This window comes from Electrophorus electricus, chromosome 4 (genome assembly GCF_041902795.1).
Source record: "Electrophorus electricus isolate QZ-2024a chromosome 4, ASM4190279v1, whole genome shotgun sequence".
Lineage (NCBI taxonomy): Eukaryota > Metazoa > Chordata > Actinopteri > Gymnotiformes > Gymnotidae > Electrophorus > Electrophorus electricus.
The window spans coordinates 36102501-36125186 of record NC_137500.1 but is presented as its reverse complement, the minus strand read 5'-3'; the positions used below and the strand labels follow the sequence as shown (position 1 = coordinate 36125186).

The following is a 22686-nucleotide window of genomic DNA, read 5'->3' as shown; positions in this document are numbered from 1 at the left end:
TAAACCTACCGTATACCTACCATTACCTATAAACCATTAACTATAAACAGTTAAACACAGCACATATAAAATCTATTTTGCTATCTCTCCGCAAATTAAAATGTAACACTGACAATAATACGCCTGCATGCGGACATACATAATTACACCTATACAGGAAATTCAGTGGACAGTTTATTCCAGCATTGGACTTAATTCATTTCCAGGAAACCATCTCATAGCGTAATAAATTCTATGTGATGAATGGGGTATCTGAATGGAAGAATCTCGACACGGAAGATCAATTCTTGACAAATGAAGTTGGGGTGTGATGCGCCTTGGGTGCAAGCTTGTACTTTTGCCATTGCTCTCTAAGGATCAATTTGTGTTCCAATTTTTTTTTTTTTGCTGAGACCAGTACAAATACACTATCTTGATTTGAACATATCACGACCACAGTAATTTCCTATTAAAGTTATTGCTTAGGTCATGACGGCCTAACACATTCTACCCATACAGTTGCACCACACGATGGCGCCTGAGTAGCAACGTTAGGTGTGCTTTTTGCAACCTCTGTTTCCAAGAGCGCATACTCGAAACAAAACGCTCACAGAAGTAGCAAATACACAGAAATCTCAAGCTCAAGGAGATATTCCACGTTTTTTTCCTGATGTTGGTCTTTAATGGTTGGGTGGACTTATTATATATATATATATATATATATATATATATATATATATATATATATATATATATATATATATAGTGGCTACCCTGCTTTAGAACTAATGGAAGATGTTGCCTTTACTACTAATGAACGGCAGATTCTAAAACTCTTAGCAGGCAATTTAATGCTTAAAGGGCTACGCTGAAGTGTTATGCTATTGCGTATTTATGTGCTTTTCGATACACTTGACACTTGACAAGGATCTCATGGAAGTAGTTCGTTTTCAAAAAGTTTAAAAATGTAATATAAATATATAATATCTAAAAAGGTCCAATTGATTGTAATTCATCAGTCAAATTTGACTGACGTTTATTTCCACTGAAAATGTTGATTGTGATCTATTAATAGTAATAGATCGTTTGAAACCTAGGTTTGTTACTATTAAACGTTTTACTTCTAAAAGTCTTTGCACCTATGCGATGTGAATAATTGATGGAACTAACGGTAGCATCACAGGCTTCCCATAGGCCGACCACTCCCATTTGATTAGACGCATTCACGAGTGAATGAAACTTGAGAAAACACTAGAGCAATACATAACCAAATTACTTTTTGCTAATTTTCTTTTTAAATAAAAACGTATTATTAAAACTGGGCTGTACAAGAAAGATTTTAATAATGACTCGCTCAGTATTCGTAGTAATTCTGTGCAATTCTTGCGCCTGCCACCTGCGCCACTCCACTTATCTCCCACCAAATGGTACGCTCCAAACAAAGCCCGGAGCGGGTGGAATACACAATCCAGCTGGAAACACGAGATCAAACTGAAACGGCTGGGAAAAAGAACCGTTATGTTGAGACCCCGACCAGTGGGAACGAACTGTTTAACCTAATCATGGTTAAGAGAGAGATCAAAAGGTTTTGTGGTCGTTTCAACCAATGGTAACGATCCAGTTCACCATAAAAATACTGTGGTCGTGAGAAATTCACCTGTTATGATTCCACAGCAGTTACCGTTAAACTAAGCAAAGGTGTTTGTATGTTGTAAATACGGAATGTGCTTGTGCTTTGAAAAGGATGTTGAGCTTAATTACGGTGTTTGAGCTCGAACAAACACCGTACCGAGGAAATTCGAACTCTTGAATGAGCTGTGGAGGAGAAGGTAAGTTGTTTTGTTTCCTCTGGTGTTACAACATACATGAAACAGACTGACTGAATTGTTATAAAGGCTGCCATTCGAATATAAGACATGCGAAATGTTAATTTGTGTATTTTGAATAGGGACCCTTTTTAAATTGTAATGGGATGGGCATGCATCTCTTTTCCATAATAGTAATTATTGGGCAAATTAAAAGGCAATAATCGTGAGTGTTAATGGCCAAAAAAAAAAAAGAAATCATTTTATCCCGTGTATATCATCAGCACCACATCAGATCATTTGCACTGGCATTGGAAACATGTAAAAATGATCAAGAACCACTTGGAGGCGACGTGCTATTGTTCTCAACCATTCTGTATTCTTTTGTTTGATCGCATTGAATGTACTGTTTTGGTCTTTCGTTCCCAGTAGGCAGCGTGCGTAACAGCAGGCTATCTGGTGTGTGGAGGGTAGCGACCGACAGTGAATTTGTACATTTCATTAAAATAGTGCTTGTACGTAAACGCTGTTTAAGGTAATTTTATGCATCGTGTTTCTCTTCTTTGATAAGTGGAGCTGATCCCGCGCTCTCACGGCGCACATATTTTGGAATGTCACGTGTTCAGGATGACAGTATATACCGATTCTGTTACTTAAGATGGAGCTTTTATTTCTGCTTATTCCAGTTAAACAAAAATGCTTTTTGACAGATACAATGTGTGATTTGTATTAACGACAAACTGACCAAAGTACAAGTGCTAAAGCTGGCAGTTGGAAATAGGTGGTAGGAGGTTCCTGGCCGAGGTCCACAAGCTACCTCCCAAATAAAGAAGCATGGGTTGTCTATGCCTGCTCAGGAAAAAAAAAAAAAAAAAAAAAAAGATTTTAAGCCTCTGTTTATACTCTTTCATTTCTTAAACGATCTATGTTTACGAAAACGAAATTTTCATAGAACCTGATCATTATGAAACTGAAAGTCGATTAGTTATATGCAAATTGTCACGGCAAACTTCCTTTTCCAGAAGTCTCAGTCTCAGTGTTTATCACTAGGGTGTCCCTGTAATCTCCGTTCTCACCAAAATAGTGAAACTGAGTCAGTGGTGCATTACTGTTGTTGAGTGTGGTGTTAATTATATGCTGTTCAAACAGTTTTTTTTTTGGTTTTTTTTCATTTCACACTTTTGAATGCAAAAATAGATACAGAGAGTACATTATGTCATGTAGAGGCAGTGATCCTGTCTTTGGGTGTCTGTCATACACGTGCGTTGTGTGACTGAATTACAGTGATGGGTCAAACTGGAACATGATTACAGAGCTGCCATGGAGTGATTACATCTTACATATGATGGCTTGTGATGAAGTATGTGGGGAGAAATTTCAGAGGCGTCATTTGATTTCCACAATCTTGTCATACTTGAGAAGTAAGAGACCCAGTCATCAATAATTAAACAGTGTGCACTTTATCCGCAGACATTTCTTGGCACAAAACAGGGCAAATGAAATTACAATGGAGACACAGTTATGTTTAAAAGATCTAAAAGCTTTTGCACTGCCCATATTGATCAGCAGAGTGCCTGAGGGACTGAGAATAAGGATATACATGTTCTGAATCCCCTCTATCATAAGCACATCTTTATTTTGAATGAGGCAATTCTGAAGAAATTCAGCAGAATGGACTATGGAAGCCCACCCCCTCCCATCCATAACATTTTGGAAAATGTTTCACATCAGTAGCCTGAACATTAAATTATTTTTATAACATATTTATTATAGAAGAATTTACTATAGGCCTAGTATATATTGTAGGGATCACACATCAATTCTGTTACCTTCAGAAAACCTTAGCTGTTCATTACAGCTCTTCATCAGCATCCACAGTAAAATCAAATATTTTACATCAAAGCAATATGGGTATAAGAACATTACATCTGACTGCTTAGGGAGCACAGTCGCATTTCTCAGTCTGGGAAGAAACATGATTTGTTGACAGATTGTTTACCAAAACGTTTACTCTTCCGGTGCTCCAAGGTTAAGCCGGCATGCTCAAAAGAAAAGGTGCTGGCATGACGAGTTTCAGATGTGTGCACACCCCGGCTAGTGTAGTGGGGTGTGCGCTGGGGAAGTGGCTGGGGGGAATGAAGAGGTGGGTGAAGATGAAGGAAATCCAGGCAGTGTCTTGTGTAATGAAAGCAGTTATGTAATAATGTGGAGATGAAGGCAGCAGTAGCGCTCCTCCGGGGGACACATCTAATTGAGTCATGCTACAGCAGACCAAACAATTTTTGTATTTCATCTGAGGGCACGCAAGAGATAAAATGACAGAGATGGGAGGAGAGAGAGAGAGAGCTAGAGAGAGGGAAAAGATTAGCAGAGAAAGTGATTAGAGAGAAAGAGAGAACTAAAGTGAAAAATAGGATGGGTGGGATGTTGGGGGAGAGAGTGAGAGAGACAAGGGAGTGAGAGAGGGAAAAGAAGCAGGTGAGAAAGAGACAGAGAAGAGAGGATAGCAAAGCAGACGGAAAGTCAATGGTAACTCCATTAGTCCTTTCAGTGCAGTCCTTCCCACCAGCTTCAGCGCCTTCATGCGGATACTTGTCCAGGAGGCTGTGGAGGGATTGGGCTGGATTTATTCTACTGTGATTTAGAGGTTCCTTGAGAAGCACACCAGGTTCAGTTGTTCCATAGTTGCACCTATTAGGACTGGATTTTGAAATATATTGTTCGCATATTTCAGTCAGGGCTGAGTTCTCCCTTTACCTTAAAATGAGAATCTAAGAATTTTATTTTACATAATACAATAATAAACAACTGTGATGATATTAGAAACAGGTTATGCTTTAGTTTGCAGCTTTGCTCTACATAGGTAAAATTCACGCAATGTGGATCCTCACATTCACATCCTTCCAGTGACAGTGCTGTTCTTTATGTAAAAGAAATCCAGGCATGATGCTCCTGGTCTTCCGTGTGCTCCCGTTTGTTTTTAGAAGTTAGAAATGGCTACCTTTCTCAAAATTTTAACTTTCACTGTTGTTCAGGGAATTGTGAAAACTGATGCTAGATCAGCGTTAGCACTGGTATCCTCTGCGACCATTCAGATGTATTATGGAGGGTTTAGGGATGATCACAGCTGTCCTTTGTACTGTAAGGTTCGGTTTCATTCTACTTTATCTAATTCTGTAGGACAAACATATGATGCAAACCTATGCAATGTCAACCATTTAGAATGTGTCCTTTTCGAATGAATCCTTTTGGGTGATTTCTGGATACAAATGAATTCTAGTCTTGAACCAAATTAGATTGTAACTGAAAATTCTCCATAGGGAGTCTTGTTTTAGTCTTTGTGTAGGCAGTCTTTTATGACTGTATACCGTGTCTATGACATGTGTAGTGAGAAATGGGGCACTGTGCTGTGTACTCTGTCTCCATGTGGTAGCGAATGCAAACACCTCTAAATAAGGCCCGTCTTCGTTATTTTATGGAGAACTGAATAATTGGTCTTGAATAAATGAATGAACTGAATAAATGAATACAGTTTGCACTTTTTTTACTTTTGGGAATCTTTGACTCTCTCCTTTTTTTATACAGACTCCACTACAAATACCTTCCGGTTCTTGTTGTGTATGAGGCGACTCTGGTGTTCTGTGCATTGGAGTCAGTCAACAACCAGTAGCAGCAGCAGCTTTCTGGGCAGCTCTCTGACCCTTACATTAGTTTGCGTTTGCCCTGCTGGTCCTGGGCAGAGAATGAAGCCCTAATCTGAGAAAGCTTGTCTGGCTCCGTCTTCTTGTTGGCCCTGAGCAGCTATTCGGATCCAGCTGTTCTTCAGTGGGAGAATCCCTGTCTTCTCTCCGGCCTGGTGAGCATTCCCGTTTTAAGCTTCACCGTGCCCAGCGTATGGGTCATACTCAGTTATTGTGTATTGCTGAGAGTAAGTTCTTATGCTCCACTTTTTTAAAAGATTATATGTCTGCTAGTGTGTGTGTGTGTGTGTGTTGGAACATCTGTGGAACTTTATCTCCTCAATGTGTTGATTATCTCAGTGGATTTTCACCATCTCAGAGAGATGTTATGTTTGCCCTTTAAAATGTCCATGTGCAGAATGGAGCTTGTTACATGAGAAAAAAGAAATAGCCTAACTGGTCAAATGTGGGTGTGCAAGCGTGTTGTAGTTGTCTGTAATGTTGTCATAATATTGGGAATTTCACTGGAACTTGGTTTAAAGCATTTTCTTGAAATCTTCCCTTAGACTGTGTATTTGTAAAGTTTCCCTTACCTTTTCTCCAACCATTTATTTAGCATTGTGTTTATGCTGTTATTTGCCCAAGTGTAATTTAGTATTCTTTACCCACAGCTGTCTGGAGAGAAGAATAATTGACTTTAGACAAAGATTAATGTTCTATCCATCCATGTATGCACAGCACTGGGCGTCCTTTATCACTTCCCAGCGTGCACCCTTCTGCTTTTTCGCTATTGCTTCTGTCTGTCTTCTCTCCCTGCAGTGGCCAGGCTGCAGGGCATGCTCTCTCTCCTCTTCCCCTGTGTGCTTCCTTTCTGCTTCAGTGGACGTCAGAGGCTCTCCTCGTAGGCCAAGAATAGTTCAATAGGTGCTCTATGTCGTGCCCAGGAGTGGCCTGGGAAACTCACCAAACTATTGGATTCGGACAAAAACGTTTATGGCAGAAGTGGCTCAGCTCTTTTTCAGCATGTGTGTATGAGCGAGTTGCATGTTTCTGGTGAGAAAAGTGGACAGTAAGTCTGCAGCTTAGTTTGATTGTATCACCTTTTGGTTGTTTGCTCAGATGTACATGAAGACGAACAACTCGACTCCTGGCTCACAGATTCCAGATCTGTCTACGTGTCATAGCCTGTAATCTGTGGGCCAATCGGGGGAAAGATCTTCATACAACAATACAAAAAGATGGTCGTTACCTAAGCCAATGGTGTTTAAGTGATTTGAAGAAAAGAATTGGGGTTTTTTTTCATGTCACTGTAATGTCCCCTTGTCTTGGGTGTTGTGTGGTATTTTCCTTTTTTAAATGGTCTTTAAGACATAAGAAAACCTAAAAGATCATAATAAAGTACAAAAGGCTTCCTGCTCTCTCCTCTGTCCCCACCCTCCTCCGCCTGAGTTTGGATGGGGTCAGATGGGGGCCTCTCAGTTGGAAGTGATGCCAACAGCATCATCAAGTGCTCTCTGTTTCCCTCTCCCACATCTACACACCAGGCTTCAGTGGGAGCTGATGAATTCCAGTCTGTAGTAAAGATTGGTGTACTGAACAACACAGCACTGCTTTCACATTGTGGGACTATATAATCATCATTATGTGCACTGAGCAAGCATTCACCTGCTGGATGACCGTTATGGTGCGAATGGTGATTGATGGTTGATGACACACACACACACACACACACACACACACACACACACACACACACACACACACACACACACACACACACACACACACATACATACATACAGAATCCAGGCTGCATTGTTCACTGAAGTAGTGATTACTCTGGTTCTGGGCACTGAACTCCATTAAGGATCCAGGAAGCCATCCAGAAAGTAGCAGTGTGAAAACATGGCCTGCGGACAGCTCGCCGGGTGTTGTTTGTTTCAGTGGTAGTTCTGTATCAGTTCTGCAATAATACATTATAGAATTATTATATAGAATTAGTTAACAGAAAATGCTTATTTAAATAATTATAAATAAACAACTTTCCCACACTTTCACAGACTTGAAAGATTGTCCTGTGAACAGAAATAGTCTGTGCATTCAGTGAATGTAAGATTGAGCTTTAGATAACAAGCGATTGAGAACCAAGACAATATAAACACAATATATTGCTTTTTTACAACTCGGATATCACATACATAGGCACAAACAAACAAATGCATACAAACCTTTAACGAAACAAAAATATACCATTCTAGATTTAGACACACCCATTCGAATGCTAATCTCATGCACGTCATGAGAAGTGGAAAGCCTGTCCATGGCTAATGGAATTTAGAACAGCAGTCCTCAGCAAGATTAACAAGGTTTACCCAGCCTCAGCCCTGTCTTCTGAGTCACTCCGTCTTAACATATACACATTTCTCCTGTTTGTCGTCTCTGTTTGTCTTCTCTCTCTCTCTCTCTCTCTCTCTCTCTCTCTCTCTCTCTCTCTTTCACACACACACACACACACACTACATCTTCTTCCTCTCCTCACAGAAATCCCAACTCTAAGACTTTACCTCGGGATCCCTCAGTCTCCCAGCAGGCTAGTGCTGCTAGGAAAACCTGCGCTGTGCAGACTCCTGCGGAATAAAGAGCAGGGACGGCTTACGGAGTTTCTTTTTTCTCTTTTCTCTGTTTCCCTGACAGCTCTTGAACCTGCACTAAGCTCCTGGTGTCTATAAGCACAGCAGTTCATTCTGGGTGCCGTACGTTGTCTTGTGCACCTGTACGTGCAGACTATTATTATCCAGTATTCCTTGAAAATGAGAGTTCATGAGTTAAACAATGAAGGATGAACTCTCAGCACTTTTAGAAGTACATACCTTGTAACTGCACTCTCTTGTAGCCCATCCGTTGTCATGCCCCAATTGTTAGCCGTCCTCTAGCAGTGATGCTTACCAGAAGATCACTGCTTTCTGCATGGAGTTTGCAATTCTAAACATTCTTTACCCAGCATTGATCACTGCTGAAGGATATCAGGATGGATCACCATAATAGCCCATGTTAAGAGACGGACCACCTTTACCTTTACAAAGTATTTGTAATATTGTGGGGTTTCTAAAATAGTGGCTGATGCAGATTAAGCCTTTGCTACTTTAATTGAAAATGCCTGACAATTTATTTAAGGACTAAAATCGCAGGTGCTTGTTTTGTCAGAATGTGAACTGGAAATTTACATAATGAATTTAATGATGAAGTGAATTAGGGTACAACTGACAGTACAGAATGTTCTGATTGTGGGAGCAAAAAACATGTAGAAACTGTAAGCAAAATGGAATGAAAGTGCAGCCTCATCACATGGGTTAAAGATGAGGGTTAAAGACACACTTTAGTTAAAGAGATATATCTGAAATTCATCAACGCTTCCTTTTAAGCTTTAAAAATTCTGGCTGTGGTCCCCACTACACCAGCAAGCCTGTGGCAGTAGACATGACTCACCTTCATGTCCTCTTAGGCTGTCTGTGGCTGATCTGATGATATTTACACACCTAGCCCCATGTACACACCCACACGTGTCTCATTCTGCCGAAGCCTCTGCGTGGACCTCCCAGAGCCCTGTGTAAAATATTCATGTGGCGTGGCACGCTCGATAGGCCCCATTGTGCTTCATCACGACAGGCATGTCATCATGCAGATGAAAGCAGGGTTCACACTAGTGGGGTTCACATAGCAGCGACCTGCAGCGCAGAAAAGCCTCTAAAACAAAAAACGGTAACAAAACCAACAGGGACGATTAGCCATTGCACAGAGAAGGGCCTTGCTGGTCAGGCCTGTTGGCTACAGGACTCTTCCTAGTAATGTTTGGAAGACCCTTATAGAACAATCTGTTGTTATGCTTTGTCTGCTCTGTGCTGTTATGGTGGTGTTTCTCATTACAGCTGGGCACAGGTCCAGATCGATTTGTGTTTGCACATTGTAATGTGAGCCTGCTTGAATACGGCATCGCAGCAATGCTGTAAAGGCATCTATATGTGGAGCAAACAAAACCAAGGCCTTACTTTCTGTCATGTTCCTTTACTCTTCTGCCCCACCTCCTCTTTGTCAGACTCTTCTTTATTTTGGGTTTGTTTACATGTCTTGGGTGTTGAAGAGGATAGGAGTGGGAGGAGCTGAAAAGCAGAGGAGTCTTCAGTGGTGGAGAAATGCAGGGCAGGCTAATGCATTGATTGGCTCTCAAGCTGTTGCCATGGTGGCAGGCCTTTCTTTTATTTCCAAAGTGCTGTACAACATGGAAAATCCCAGATTCCCTCAGTTGTTATGACAACAGACAGGAAGCATTATTATGGTGATGTAAGGACATAATGTTTTTCTTTGATGTATTCATTGCTTTCCGCAAATCATTCCTCTCTTCTCGAGTCCTTTACCCACTTCAGCTTTGATCATAAAAAAATGCTTAACACAGCAGGAGCACCTCACATCCAGTTTTGAGTCATGCGCATTGACTGTTGTTGTCCCAAAGATTTGTCCTAAAGTGCCTGTTTGGTGATCACCGAAGACCTCTTAAGTATGGCCATCAGTCTCCCGCGGTTTACGGAAGCCTCATCCATTCCAAGAATTCAGTGAAATTCAAAGACATCCTGATCCCAGTGAATGGCAGTTTCCACCAGAGAGACAAGTGTGCAGTATCGAACAGAGATGATGTTGTTCCATTTCATAACAATATTTAAGTAAGAGCAATTCGGCCATTTTATCTGTATATTGGCCTTACATAATTTACTCATTTATACTGATGCAAAATGAACCTAAAACTGTACTCCCAGATATGTCACTCATGAAATTAGCTAGTGACTTTTTCATTTGGAAAAGGTACATTAGTCAGGCCCCTGCAGTTCACAGCCAGTTCACTAGTGCAAACACTATAGCAGTGTTGAAGAGACGGGGGTTGTCCTTAGGGTCCTGGTATATTGTTGACTCCAGTATGTTTCTCTGATTTGCAGAGCAAGCTGTAGGAGTGAGTTTTTAATGGGTTTCCAAAAATTTCTCTTAGCCTGGGTTAAGCTTTCAAATCTCCATGATCCAGATCAAAGATGGGTTTGTGTAGAAGCCCAAGAGCAATAATGTCTGTTGTTCTTTCTGTCTCCTTACGTCTCTCCTCGTGTCTCTCTTCATATCTCTTCTCATATCGTATCTCATATATTTCATGATAAACTGCAATTCTGTCTTACACTGAACAAGCTACATTATGGTGAAAAAGACAGCCCTGGGTAAATTGTTAGTATTTATTTCTGTCAAGTAAGTGTATGTGTGAGTGTGTGTGTGTGTGTTTTCATTGTAAATGTGACTCATGCACACTCTGCACTCTGGAATCAGTGCAGTAGCTCTACCCACTGACCCATCAGCACTCATCACAATCAATTGGTATAACAGTTAGAAAATGCACCCCCACCACAACACAGAGGCATATCTTAGTTTTACCTTGGTTTTGAGTGTCCCCCTGCCCCTTGGAACTGAATTACAAGGGGTAGTGGTTGAAATCTTCCCATACGAAATGATCCAAACCTTAAAGAGCCTGATACATTGGTGGTTGGTGGTTGATGATGACTTTATGTAACCAGAATCAATGGGTTTTTGCCAAACATTTTCAATATGCCTTCCTCAGTTGTTGTGATCTCTTTTGCATGAGCTATAGGTAGGGTTACTCTAAACCTCTTTTTACCAGACATGTCCTCATTTTGGGACCTAAAAATGTGTCTGTTATGGATTTCTGAAATGCCAAAAATTTAGCTTTCCTTTCATGTTACTTTTCAGTCATCATACATCATGCTGCTGTTTTTTATTGCCTTGACCATTCTTCATGGGTCCAACCTTCTCGCATGTCACAGTCAGTTAATCATACACACGCCCTTCACACAACCACTGGTCAGACTGCTTCTCACGTGTGTGTAGCTGCATAACAGAAATGTATGGCCAGTGAGGATACATAAAGTTTCTATATGATCCTTTTAGGCTTGTAAGTCCAATACAACTGGATTTAAAAACATATCTGTTGGAATTATAGATGTGAAGTGGCCAGAGTTTGTGTGGGAATCAACATTAGACGATTCCCACAGGTGGACTGCACAGCATTTTGAGACCTTAAACAAGTGATCTTCAGGAAGGTAGACATGGGTACAACAGAACAACTGAGAAGTGTCTAGTGAAGTAGTGGATTTTTATGGCAACTGATTTTCATAATTTCTATGACTATGAAAAATATTTTATTTTGTACGATTAGATAGAAATGTAATTTGTAAGTTTATATGTAAATGTAAGATGTAAATATGTAAGATTATCTGGCCGTATACGCTCTGAAGGCAGTTCCTATTGGTCCTGTAATTAAGTGTAAGAAACCAATTCCCCAACCCCCTTCCTTTTTTTGATAACCCAAACATAGTCACCCTAGCTTTTGCCGTCCTTTTGTGGTTGTCTGCAGTTGTACTTCTTAACTTCAATTTCACGCATCAATCCGTCAGCAAATAAAAAAGGACACTGCTTCATTACCAGGCTGCAAAGGTGCTCTATAGGCAACCCTGCCAGTCTGCACTGATATTAGATGAGCTGTAAAGTTCAGCAATTTCACTGCTGGGCTTCAGTTACATTTTGGGCATTATAAAGGGGGGGGAATCCGACATGAAAATATGTCAAAACGCAGGACTTTAATGCACAAATCAGCAATAACAATGTAAAATAACATGGATAATACAATGGTTATGGTCATTTGTATGTATTTATTAACAGAGAAAATGTAGGTTTCTTTAGCCATCTTTCCAGTGATCCACAAAGCATTCCATTCTCATTCCATTCCATTTGGAGTCTACCTCTGGAAAAACCTTTATTTGCACGTAGCCTTAACACTTTGCCCTACCTGACATTCCCAACAGGAATCCGGAGGCATGAATGTGCAAAGCGGAGGGTAGGGCTAAGTGGTAGGGGCAAGGGGTGAAATGGGATTTGGCCATACTCTTATATATATTCCATATATTGCTGTGCACTGTTTGAGTGGATAGATTAAGTTTTCAAATTAGGTTTTATGCAAATGCAACTTTAGTAAACAGTAAAATATTTTTGTGTGGTGAAGGTGTCCTTGACATCCTCACTGTAACAAAGCAGCTGCAGTGAATAATAGTGTTTGCTAGTTTCCCCCATGAATTTCACAATCCATTAACAACTGGTGGCTTGTGGTTGAATTTCCAGTTATGGAAGGAAATGATAAATTCAGCAAGGAAGGAAAAACGAAACTTTACTGGGCAGTTCATTTTCAGTCTCCTGCTATTAGGTGAGATTTCTTGAAGGGACAGCCGTTTGGCAAGGATTGGCTGTGTCAACCCAGTGATTGCTTTAATTAGAAGTGCCTTTGCTGGAGCAAAAGCTTTGTGAAATAGATTTACGGATGAATAATTTTACACTTCCATGATTTGGGTGTCAAAAAAGTTCTAATTTGGCTGGTTGGTGTCTTAAAACACACAGTAAAAAATTGTTAAAAAATTCCATTTACAAAATGTAACATACCTTTCCCAAAGCAATCAGCATTACTATACATGACGATGAAATGACCCATCACTGGGAGGTCATTGTCTGCAGTCATTCTGAACTTGTTCTGGTTTTGAATCAAGCTTGAAAAGAGCAGGCTGGCAGAGGGAGTTCAACTACTTAATTATTAATGTATTGGTGTTGCGCTTCTTGTCTGGAATGTTAATATAAGGCCTTAGTAAGGTAGGCCAGTTCTTTTGGTTTTGCAAATATGTAGGCCTTTGATCAACAGCACTACCTCCAGCAATGCACTGAACTTGGAAGTCTGTACGTTTACCAGCCTCCCAGGTGGTCTGCATGTAGTCTCGAGGGCTCAGCTGTTCCTGGTGGTCAGTTTTAGTTTTGAAACAAATGCATCATGAGAGGCCCTATTTCTCAAGCGGTAAAAACATCTGTGCCCTGTCATAAGGACGTGGAAAAAGACATGACATGTGAGCCTGTGCTTGTCAGGCTCTCGGGAGAAATGTGTGGAGCTAGGATCATATCTTACCTTCTAGATCACTTTATGTAACAATCATCCTGTGAGAAGATGTACAGTATAGGACTTGTTACTACATGGACAAGGGCTTTGGGGTTTTAGTATGAAGTATTCCTTTTTTTAAATAAAGTAATAGAAATCTGAAGGGAAAAAAGTCATCATTTATAAGTCATAAAAGTGTTGATATCCTAGTTTTTTGTAGCTTATACTTGGCTTGCTTAGTTTACATTTGATGATGTTACATTGTTATACATATTTGACGTTCTTATACCTTCTTTTTCCCAGGTGGAAATTCCCTTGGTGAATGGGAAACTCCTCTTGACCCAGTCCGACCCGTCTCACCCCACTCTTCCCCCTCTCCCTCTCTCCCCTCTCATAAAGCCACCTCCCGTTGCCATGACATCCATGGCCCAGCTGCTGGCCTTTAAGATGGCCCCACCCTCGCAGGATGCGAGCATGGATCGTCCAATAAGCTGCGACGAGGAGATCGAGCGGCACTATGAAGTGGTCCCTTCTGTCGTGTGTTCCATGTGCTGCCTGTTTGGCATCATATACTGTTTCTTTGGTAGGTGGCAAGCTGAGATAGAGGATGTGCGCAAATAAGATGCTTGTGTCGTATTGCTACATGGTGATGACAAAGTTAAAAGGAAATTTGATTTGTGCTATCTGAGGAAGATGAGGTGATTTTACTGCAGGGTTACATGAAAACACAACAAACAGACACACACACATAAAAACAGCAACAACAACAACAACAACGTAGAGCAGTATCGGCTGATAAATGAGCATGCTCATGTTTCGCCACACCACACAGCGCTGCGCCACTGATAAGTCTGTTTCAGAAACTCACTTCACTTAATAATTCTGAATCTGACAGCTGGATGCCAGTGGCCAGTGCCTGTCTCTCTCCATTAGATAAGCTTCATCACTTGCACTAGAGTGTGAAATTTGCTTTCACTGTCATTCGTTCCCACTGAGGGAGAGGCTAAGCGAGGGGGTGGATGGCGAGCCTTTTCTGCTGACAAACAGCACCCTCCCCTGTGGCACTCAGCACTAACTATCTGTTCAAACACTCAGACACTCAGGTGAGGCCAGAGAAGGAGATGACATGGTGTGAAAACACTGTTCTGGGGTTGTTAAGCTCTTTCAGTATAATAAATTTCAGTATCTTTTTCTATTATCCTCCTTTTTTATAGTAAACAGCTTTTTTGTATATAAAGATGTACAATAGGCAGAAATACCATAAGCATACAGTTACAGACATGACGGTAGTGCTTTGAACTTTCTTGTTAACTCGTAATTAACAAGCTGATGCGAGGAAACGTTTGAGTGAAGTACATGCTTTAACTCCCTCTTGTGCTCTCCTCCCTTCCTCGCTCTCAGGATACCGCTGCTTCAAGGCCGTCATGTTCCTCACTGGCCTGATGTTCGGCTCGGTCATCATCTTCCTGCTGTGCTACAAGGAGCGCGTGCTGGACACGCAGCTGAGCGTGGAGGCCAGCGTGGGCATCGGCCTGGGCATCGGCACACTGTGCGGCCTGGTCACCATGCTGGTTCGCAGCGTGGGCCTCTTCATGGTGGGCCTGCTCCTGGGCCTGCTAGCCGCCCTGGCGTCGCTGGTGGTGCTGGAGGAGTTCTACCACCCGCGCACAGTGTGGCTGCCGCTGGGCGTGTTGCTGGGCTCGGGCATGTTGTTCGCCGTGCTGGCGCTCCAGTGGCAACGATGCTTCACCACACTCTCCACCGCTGTCTTCGGCTCCGCCGTGGTCACCGTCACCGTGGACTACTTCGTGGAGCTGTTTGCGCTCACGCGCTACATCTACGAGCGCGTGAAGGTGGCACCAGCCCGGCCCGTGTGCTGGTACACGTGGGTGGTGATGGGCGTATGGCCCGTGCTCGCTGTGCTGGGCGTCCTGATCCAATGGAAGGTCACAGCCGAGGGCTACTCACACACGGAAGGTACGGCTCAGGGTTTCCATCTCAGGCCAAAATCAATAAGTCGCACGTCTGCGGAAAAGAGGCTGGGTGAGGAGAAGAAAGAATGTAAAACTCTTCTGACCTTCTAATCTCCAGCAGTGGTCTGAAACCTCACTGTGCCTAATACATTTCGAGCTTGCAGAGCTGATCACAGTGATAAGATGATAAATGGCTTACCGGTTGGATTGTGCATGTGGCTTACCGGTGGGTATCAGAGCCTGCAATTAGCCTTTCTGCTTTTTACGTAACACATGACACATTCCACTGCCATTTCCCATGGCTGTCTGGTACGGCAGGGCTGATGAGTGGAGCTGCTTTATGATGCTCTACTTCTGCCTGTCCTACTTAATTACTTGCTGCAATGGCAGAACCGCGTCGAGCAGGACGCCTCTGCCGTGTGCAGTGCAGAGGGAGTCTGACCTAGCCATACCACCTGAGCACTCTAGTGGTAGCGTAATTGATGTCCTTGCCATCTGTGGGGGAATGTGCGTGTAAACGACGAGGCTTACTGCCGCCTCTGTCATTAGAAGCGGCGTGTAAAAGAAGTGGGACATTGGCGAGTTGTTTGTAGGCGTGGCGGGCAGAGCGGAGTATTGTTGGACTGCCGAGCATTTCCCACCCCCCACACCCACTGGAACATTTCTTTCGGAGACAGGAATGAGCGGGAATGCAAGACACGGAATGTACCACTGAACCAGGGCTCGGTACCGAGAGCACGTGCAGAGAGGAGGAGTTTTCAGTGGCGCTGGGGTGGTTGCCATAGCGACAGGTTGGGGCCTGTAAAGGGGGGGGATGGGGGGGACATTGATGAAGGAGGGGGAGAGCGAAATAATCATGGGATAGAAGGGTGTGTATGTGTGTGTGTGTGTGTGTGTGTGTGTGTGTGTGTGTGTGTGTGTGTGTGTGTGTGTGTGTGTGTGTGTGTGTGCGTTAAAAAGGGGGAGCTCATTATGTGAATTCCCTGACAGATGGGGCCCGTAGAATTCGAGGCACAACAGAGTGACTGAAAGGACAGAAATAATCCGTCTGCCTCTAATAATGGCGAGGAACAGAATGTGAATGCTGATTTTCGCATGTGGAGCACCACAATGTGTCAAAACACACAACGGTTTGTTTGGAGTCAGGAAGGCAGATCAGTGCAAAATGGATCTGGTTCACACAGGCAGCTTAGTGCCTTTACCTTTCAGGAAAACTGCAAATGAGAGGAAATGTATGGATAAAGTGTCTATGGCTGTCTGCATGACATAGCATGAGAGTGTGTGAGCAAAGTGGTCTGATGAGTCTGCCTGCTTCTCTCTCTCTCTCTCTCTCTCTCTCTCTCTCTCTCTCTCTCTCTCTCTCTCCTCTCTCTCTCTCTCTTTCTCTCTCTCCCTCGCTCTCTCTCTCTCTCTCTCCATTCTCTCTTTCCCCGTTTTGCCCGGTATTCTTTGTTTCTTCCACTCACTCTCTTTCCCTAAGAATGGATGTCTTCGGTTACTGAGCATACTGACTCTTGTCTGGCTCTTTATCGAAACATTTTTCACCGTATCCTTCTCTTTCTCCCTTCCTCGCTTCTCACGCTGCTCTGCCATCAAAGTCTTCATCAGTCACCAGCGGAGGCGGGTGCAGCTGATGAAGATTCGCCAGAAGGAGGAGAGGAGGGAGACCAGGAAGAGGGCGACGCGGAAGAAGCAGCCGCAGCCCAGTGCCGAGCAGCGGCAGCAGCAACAGCATAAGCAGCAGCCCAAGTACCACCACCCCCCACAGGCTGGCACCCACCCAGCTGCCGCTGGCCCGGCTAAGCTCCAGCACCCAGAACCCACCTACCGCAGGAAGCCCAACCCCATACGCCGCTACAATGGAGACGTGCTTTCCCCGGTAAACAGACATCTCGGGCAGTCTCTCTCTTCCCGTTTTTGTTCGTCCATCCATCCACAGCCAAATCTGTCCCACCGTGTCCATTCATCCAGTCCTCGCGTCCGATCATTCATCCGTCACTCCGCATTATCAGTCTGAATCCATCCATTTGTCCTTGTTAAATTCGGAAGCAAATCCGATGGATTCTTTTGGATGCGTCTGTGGTTGATGTTGGTGTTTGTTTTTCTGTTTATTCTTTATGTCTCCTCCTTTCCTCTCTTTCAGAGCTATATTCAGCATTTCCGGGACAGACATGTGGATAGGCGGGGCTACTCTCACGGTAGACTGATTGGTGGCTCTCACATGGTGGACATGGACTATGATTGTGGCTCTCAGGTGCCCCTGACGGCCCATACTGGCCCTGCAGGGCGAGTGTGACCCCACCCAGCACTGCCCATGGGCCCAGTTTCCCAATAGTTACTTTTGTTGTTCAGAGGCCAAGAGGAATTGCTTTTATCCTGAAGACCCACGTGCTACGGCACTTCCCTGCTGTGTAATAGGAGGCCAGTCGAGGCAAGTTGTTTTTGCAAATGACCTTTTAAAGCACAGCTACAGATGGTGGTAGTTTCTCCTCCTCCGGTGAATTTCACATGCGGCAGCTGAGCGCCAGTGTGTGGGCACGGTATGTGTGTCTGGCCCTCTGAGGCTCCCTGGCCCATTATTAGCCTGGACGCAAGCAGAGATGTCTCAGTGCTATCGCAGCCATTTTAAAGAAGGGGCGTTTTTCAGACTGAGCGCAGGACCAAGCATCACACGACCCTGCAACCTTCCCGTCTCCGTTCAGAATGCAAGTTCACTTCTGTGACACCAACACATGGATTTACAGCTGCACTCAATTAATGAAAGTTTGATGTTTACAGCACAGACAGGGCCATGTGTACTTTTTTACCATATCAGAAAGCAGGGCGCCTTGTTTGTCAAGACTGATGGCCAGATTCTGTGAACACTTCTAAGTGAAGTCTCCCTCTGTTTACTGGAGAGCCATTTTTGAATCCTCTCCTGCCAAGCATGTACCTATAGATGTTGTGAGTCTGGTGATGGTTTACCTTGGTCAGGCAACGTGTGATGGCTGAACAAGGGCACCGTTGTTCAGTGACATTCAGTGAAACTCCTGTAGATGTTTTGTGGTGGTTTTACGACGATATGGCTGAACCAGTTCCTTCTAATGTCCCATAGGCACAAGGTAAAGCCTTAGAAGATTGCTGCAGTGTCTCACATTAGAACCACAGGGGACAAGGCTGCATAGGAACTCAATCATGCAAGCAGAAGTGAACAGTAAGGAACTTTTGTACAGCTTAAAAAGTCCTTGTCTACTGTGAGGGTTCTGAAAGGTCCTGATGGAAGATGTCTTAGGCTACGTTCACACACACAGGTAAAAGTGGACCAAATCCAATTTTCTGTAAGCCAAATCTAATTTTTTGTAGAGCTGTTCATAATATCTTTTTAATGTGACCTATATCTTACATTCGCCTGAACAGTTCACACTCCTAAACTGATCCACATGTGCAAAAGAACAATGCCTCGTGTTCTTCAGTGCTTCTAGGTTTCAGTAATAGTCAAAGGCTCATGTTAATCTGCATTTCAGACTGACTGACAACTTGTAAACAAATCATTATGAAAACATGGAGTGATTGTGGCAAGTTTTTTGTTTGTTTGTTTGTTTGTTTGTCCAATCATTGAAACACTCCCTCATTTTTGTCATCAGTCTTTCCTTCCCTTCACCACAAATTTATAATGAAAGGTGAGTTGGACTGATGTAAAAATGACATTATTTCTTTTACCTGCTGTGTGAATGTAGCAGAGTGAAAAAGTGGAGTTTTGCAACGGTGGGCCAGCGACATTAAACAGGGACTGCGTACGTGTGAGCATATGTCCGACAGTGTGCGTTTGTGGGCCTGTGTGGGTGGGGTAAGGGTTGACGTGTGTGTGTTTGGATATGAGGGATAAGGAGGTCAAACTACACATTTTTTTGGATAGATTTACTGCCTGTTTACACACGGTCTACCCCCGTTTCACAGTGGCAGATGAGTAAGATGTCTTCAGTCTGATCTCTGCATTAAGATGAGCTGAAAGGCTGGTCCCCCTCTGTTTGCTATGTCTTTCACCATGCCAGCGTCTGTCAGGAGGTGTCTTGTTCCTCCTGTGCCTTTTGTACATTTAGCTTTAGAATGCTGTACATATTCATACATGCTGTACTTATTCCTACTAGTGTTTGTTGTCATGGTTTGTTGTGCTTGTGGGTTTGTTTTAACCAATTGTTGCTTAATTACAGCTGAATGCTGATTTAAATGTTATCATGTGTCTGTTGGGGTATAATTTATTTCTAATTTATTTTAAAAGATGATACTTTTGTCTAAAGTCAATTGATGGGTGACTGAAGTTGGATGAAAGGTATCAACAGGAGAAGATGAATTTGAGCCATTATTATTATTATTATTATTGCATGTGTTTGTAAAAACCTGGGTATGATAAAAAGTGCATCAAAAAACATGGACTTTTTATTGTGTGTGTGTGTGTTTGTGTGTGTGTGTGTGTGTGTGTGTGTGTGTGTGTGTGTGTATGTGTGTGTATTTCTATTTTTCTATTTTGGCTCAACTTGGACCTTTTCAGCATGCACAGTGCATGGAAACCTACTATGTAATGACTTGAGGGTAAAACCTAAAGGAGAAGATATGCTTAACTAGGGCTGAACTGCACAAAACTGTATTCTTTACTGAAATTAAACGTGCTTCCCCTTACAGTATGCAGAGTCTAATGTGAAATCACATTGAAGTAGTATAACGTTCCTGCTTTTCTTTATGGAAGAATACTGGCATGAGATGTGACTATAGATGTTATGTTTCAAATCTACATTATAAACGTCCACTGACAGGTGGCCACCTCGGCTGAAGAGGCGGTAATGGGCCTTTTTTAGGGTAATTACACCCTCCCGGTTACTGTCCGAAGTACTACACCCTGTTGCTAATTGTCCCCCCTCTCCAGAAGCCTAGACCAGGGACAAAAAAGAGCACTTGTTCTACCACAACAGAACCCACAGAAAGATGTGCATCTCTAGTCCAGTAATGAGAGAGGGAGACTGTGTGTGAGAAGGAGAGAGATCAGGCGACAGGCAAGAGGCACCCAAGAAAAACCATTAGCCAGGTGTGTATGAGCAACTCTCGTACACCCCGGCAAGAAAAAAAAAGGTTTCCTGCAGAAATGCTCCAGCTGGGGTTGCTTGGACACGCCAGCCCTAGCTGTTATCTCGGCCACGCTTGTCGTGTGGTCATTTGGCCTTGGTTGTGCGGCAGTATGCTCTGATCAGATGGTGTGGCTGCAGGAAGCATTCTGAAGACGTGCCTGAGCTCTCCCTCGGCCAGTGAGGCAGCACGTGTGTCTCTTGTGGATAAGGAGAGGTGATTATGTGCAGCAGTAAGAAGGAAAGGTCACAGTGGGAGAAGAAAAGGACTCATGGTGTCATGGTGTCCTATGCATGCATTCGGGCTCTGGCCTTATGGGTAGACAGTTGGCTGGTGAAGTGGAGCAGAAGGGGCAGCTAACTGTGTGTGTGTGTGTGTGTGTGTGCGTGTGTGTGTGTGCGTGTGTGTGTGCATGTGTGTGTATGTTCTACATATATAATTCCACATTTTATATACATTGGGAGTAAATTCGTTTTTATGCGGATTGGGAGAGTTATTTAATAAACCATGAACATAGACATGCATTTACAGACTCATGTGGTATTTGTGTGACATTTTATAATTACTTGATAACCTATTTCACACTGTGAACTGCATTTTAATATACCCTCTTAAATACTGTGAGAGGCTTTTATTTGTGGTGCATCGTGAAGCACTGTGAATATTAATCCGGGTGAGTCCAGTAAGCACAAAGGAATGATTTTTTTTTCTCTTAAAGTCCTGTGATTTTAAGAAAATCCTGATAACCATGTTACAGATATTTGTGTATAGAGCCCCTCACAGAATGGTTAGCATCACATCCTTTGATATTGTGTCAAGTATTTTCCATAAAGTGTTAAAGTTTGTCATTTTTCATTTTGCTGATACATTGACAGATGCATGATTATGTACTGGTCGTATCAAGGACATCCAGCATGTCGCCTTGTTTGGCTTCAAGTTTCGCTTTTTTAAAAATGCAAAATCAGTGTTGTATTAACTACATGGTACATCTTTCTGCAAGCTTATTTGTCATGACAGGAATTGGATCTGCAGACATGACCCAGACACACACTCATGCGTACAATTCTTAGCTTCATAGTCATTTTCATTTCAGCGGTAGCCTACCACAGATCCATCATTACTCAACATCTTTTGTCCTGAGCACGTTCAGCTTTGCCTGTTTATTCGTCCACAGCTGCTTGACGCCACATGTCATGCTGTCATGACATCACCGAGGATATGCATTAAAGTAAGCTAAACCTGAAGGCATCTGAGGCCTGGTAATGTCCCGGTTTCAAATTGGATTAAATTCGGTGTGTTGGGCTTTTCTCCGTCCGTTGCTTTGCACTTCCTGTCCGTTTTACACGACGTCCTGCTGGTGCTGCGTGGATTCACTCACGACCTTCAGAGAGACAACAGGGTGGATTAGTCGCACATCCGGGGGGAGAGAGAGACGAAACTCAAAAGCAGGTGATTCGGGAGATGTGTAAGATAAATAAAGCAGCCGCCAAAGTGCAGAGAGGACAGAACGGGCATTAGGTACATTATGACGAATTTGGATTACTATGCTTTTATGCCGAATACCAATAGTGGAGCCGGTGCGAAGCTAATCTGTGGAAGCTAATGATAAACAGTCCATTGCTGTGGTCTTGTGCAAAGAAAAATGTGTTTCTGAGTGATAACGCTCTCCTGCCCAGTTCAGTAGGAGAGGGCAAGTGCTATCAGCCCTGTGCAGTGGATTGTAACGGTGCCGAGAGCATTGAGGGGCGGGTGGATCGCCTTGCGGGGAGGAGGGAGGCATCAGGTGCAGAAGAGGACACGAGGAGGTGCTGAGATGGATAAACTACTGCTCAACTTACACAGTGAGCACTCACAGCGCTCATTCCCTCTTTAGACGTCCTGGTCTAGAGGAACAAGGCAAATTATGTGTATTTAAAGGAAGTGTCTTAAATAAGTGACAGTTGGAAGCCATGAAAGAAATTCGAAACTTGGTCTTTGTGCAAGTTGAAACGGGGCAGTAAAAAGATGACTATGTTACTTTTCAGGGGTGTGTGTGGATTACCTCTCCATCACGGGTCTCGATGGTCTTGATTACGACTGTTTTCTTGGAGTGGACCTCAGAGCCGCGATGCTGCTCAGGGCTGGTCTCTATAACA

At 43.2% G+C, this 22686-nt stretch overlaps 2 protein-coding genes across 5 annotated transcripts in view; one reads left to right on the top strand and one right to left on the bottom strand.

The window, feature by feature from the left end:
- Positions 1 to 1436: 1436 nt before the first annotated feature.
- On the top strand, positions 1437 to 20344 carry tmem198aa (transmembrane protein 198aa). Of its 3 annotated transcripts, XM_027021085.3 has the most exons (6): positions 1437 to 1808; positions 5370 to 5640; positions 13881 to 14064; positions 14883 to 15458; positions 17053 to 17333; positions 17598 to 20344. In XM_027021085.3, the coding sequence occupies exons 3-6, from the start codon at positions 13896 to 13898 to the stop codon at positions 17748 to 17750; spliced, it is 1179 nt and encodes a 392-aa protein (XP_026876886.1). In that variant the 5' UTR covers positions 1437 to 1808; positions 5370 to 5640; positions 13881 to 13895; the 3' UTR covers positions 17751 to 20344. The 3 variants fall into 3 exon arrangements, with proteins under 3 accessions (XP_026876886.1, XP_026876885.1, XP_035379757.1); XM_027021084.3 differs by lacking the exon at positions 5370 to 5640; XM_035523864.2 differs by lacking the exon at positions 5370 to 5640 and having other exon boundaries at positions 13785 to 14064.
- Positions 20345 to 21023: 679 nt separating this feature from the next.
- Positions 21024 to 22686, bottom strand: part of desma (desmin a) — a 7312-nt gene continuing 5649 nt past the window's right edge. Inside the window, exons 8-10 of one of the 2 annotated variants that reach the window (XM_035523862.2) lie at positions 22593 to 22678; positions 22390 to 22434; positions 21024 to 21932 (exon numbers count right to left, since the gene is read on the bottom strand). In XM_035523862.2, the coding sequence (XP_035379755.1) occupies positions 21891 to 21932; positions 22390 to 22434; positions 22593 to 22678 (173 nt within the window). In that variant the 3' untranslated portion in view covers positions 21024 to 21890. The remainder of the gene's footprint in view (positions 21933 to 22389; positions 22435 to 22592; positions 22679 to 22686) is intronic. The other variant, XM_035523863.2, reaches the window with a different exon arrangement.

What these genes read in the sequence shown, in the direction of transcription:
- tmem198aa (XM_027021084.3), top strand. Translation starts at nt 13,896, where the DNA reads ATGACATCCATGGCCCAGCTGCTGGCCTTTAAGATGGCCCCACCCTCG. An exon ending in GGGCTACTCACACACGGAAG is followed by an intron (nt 15,459 to 17,052) that starts GTACGGCTCAGG and finishes CTGCCATCAAAG; the next exon opens with TCTTCATCAGTCACCAGCGG. An exon ending in ATGGAGACGTGCTTTCCCCG is followed by an intron (nt 17,334 to 17,597) that starts GTAAACAGACAT and finishes CCTCTCTTTCAG; the next exon opens with AGCTATATTCAGCATTTCCG.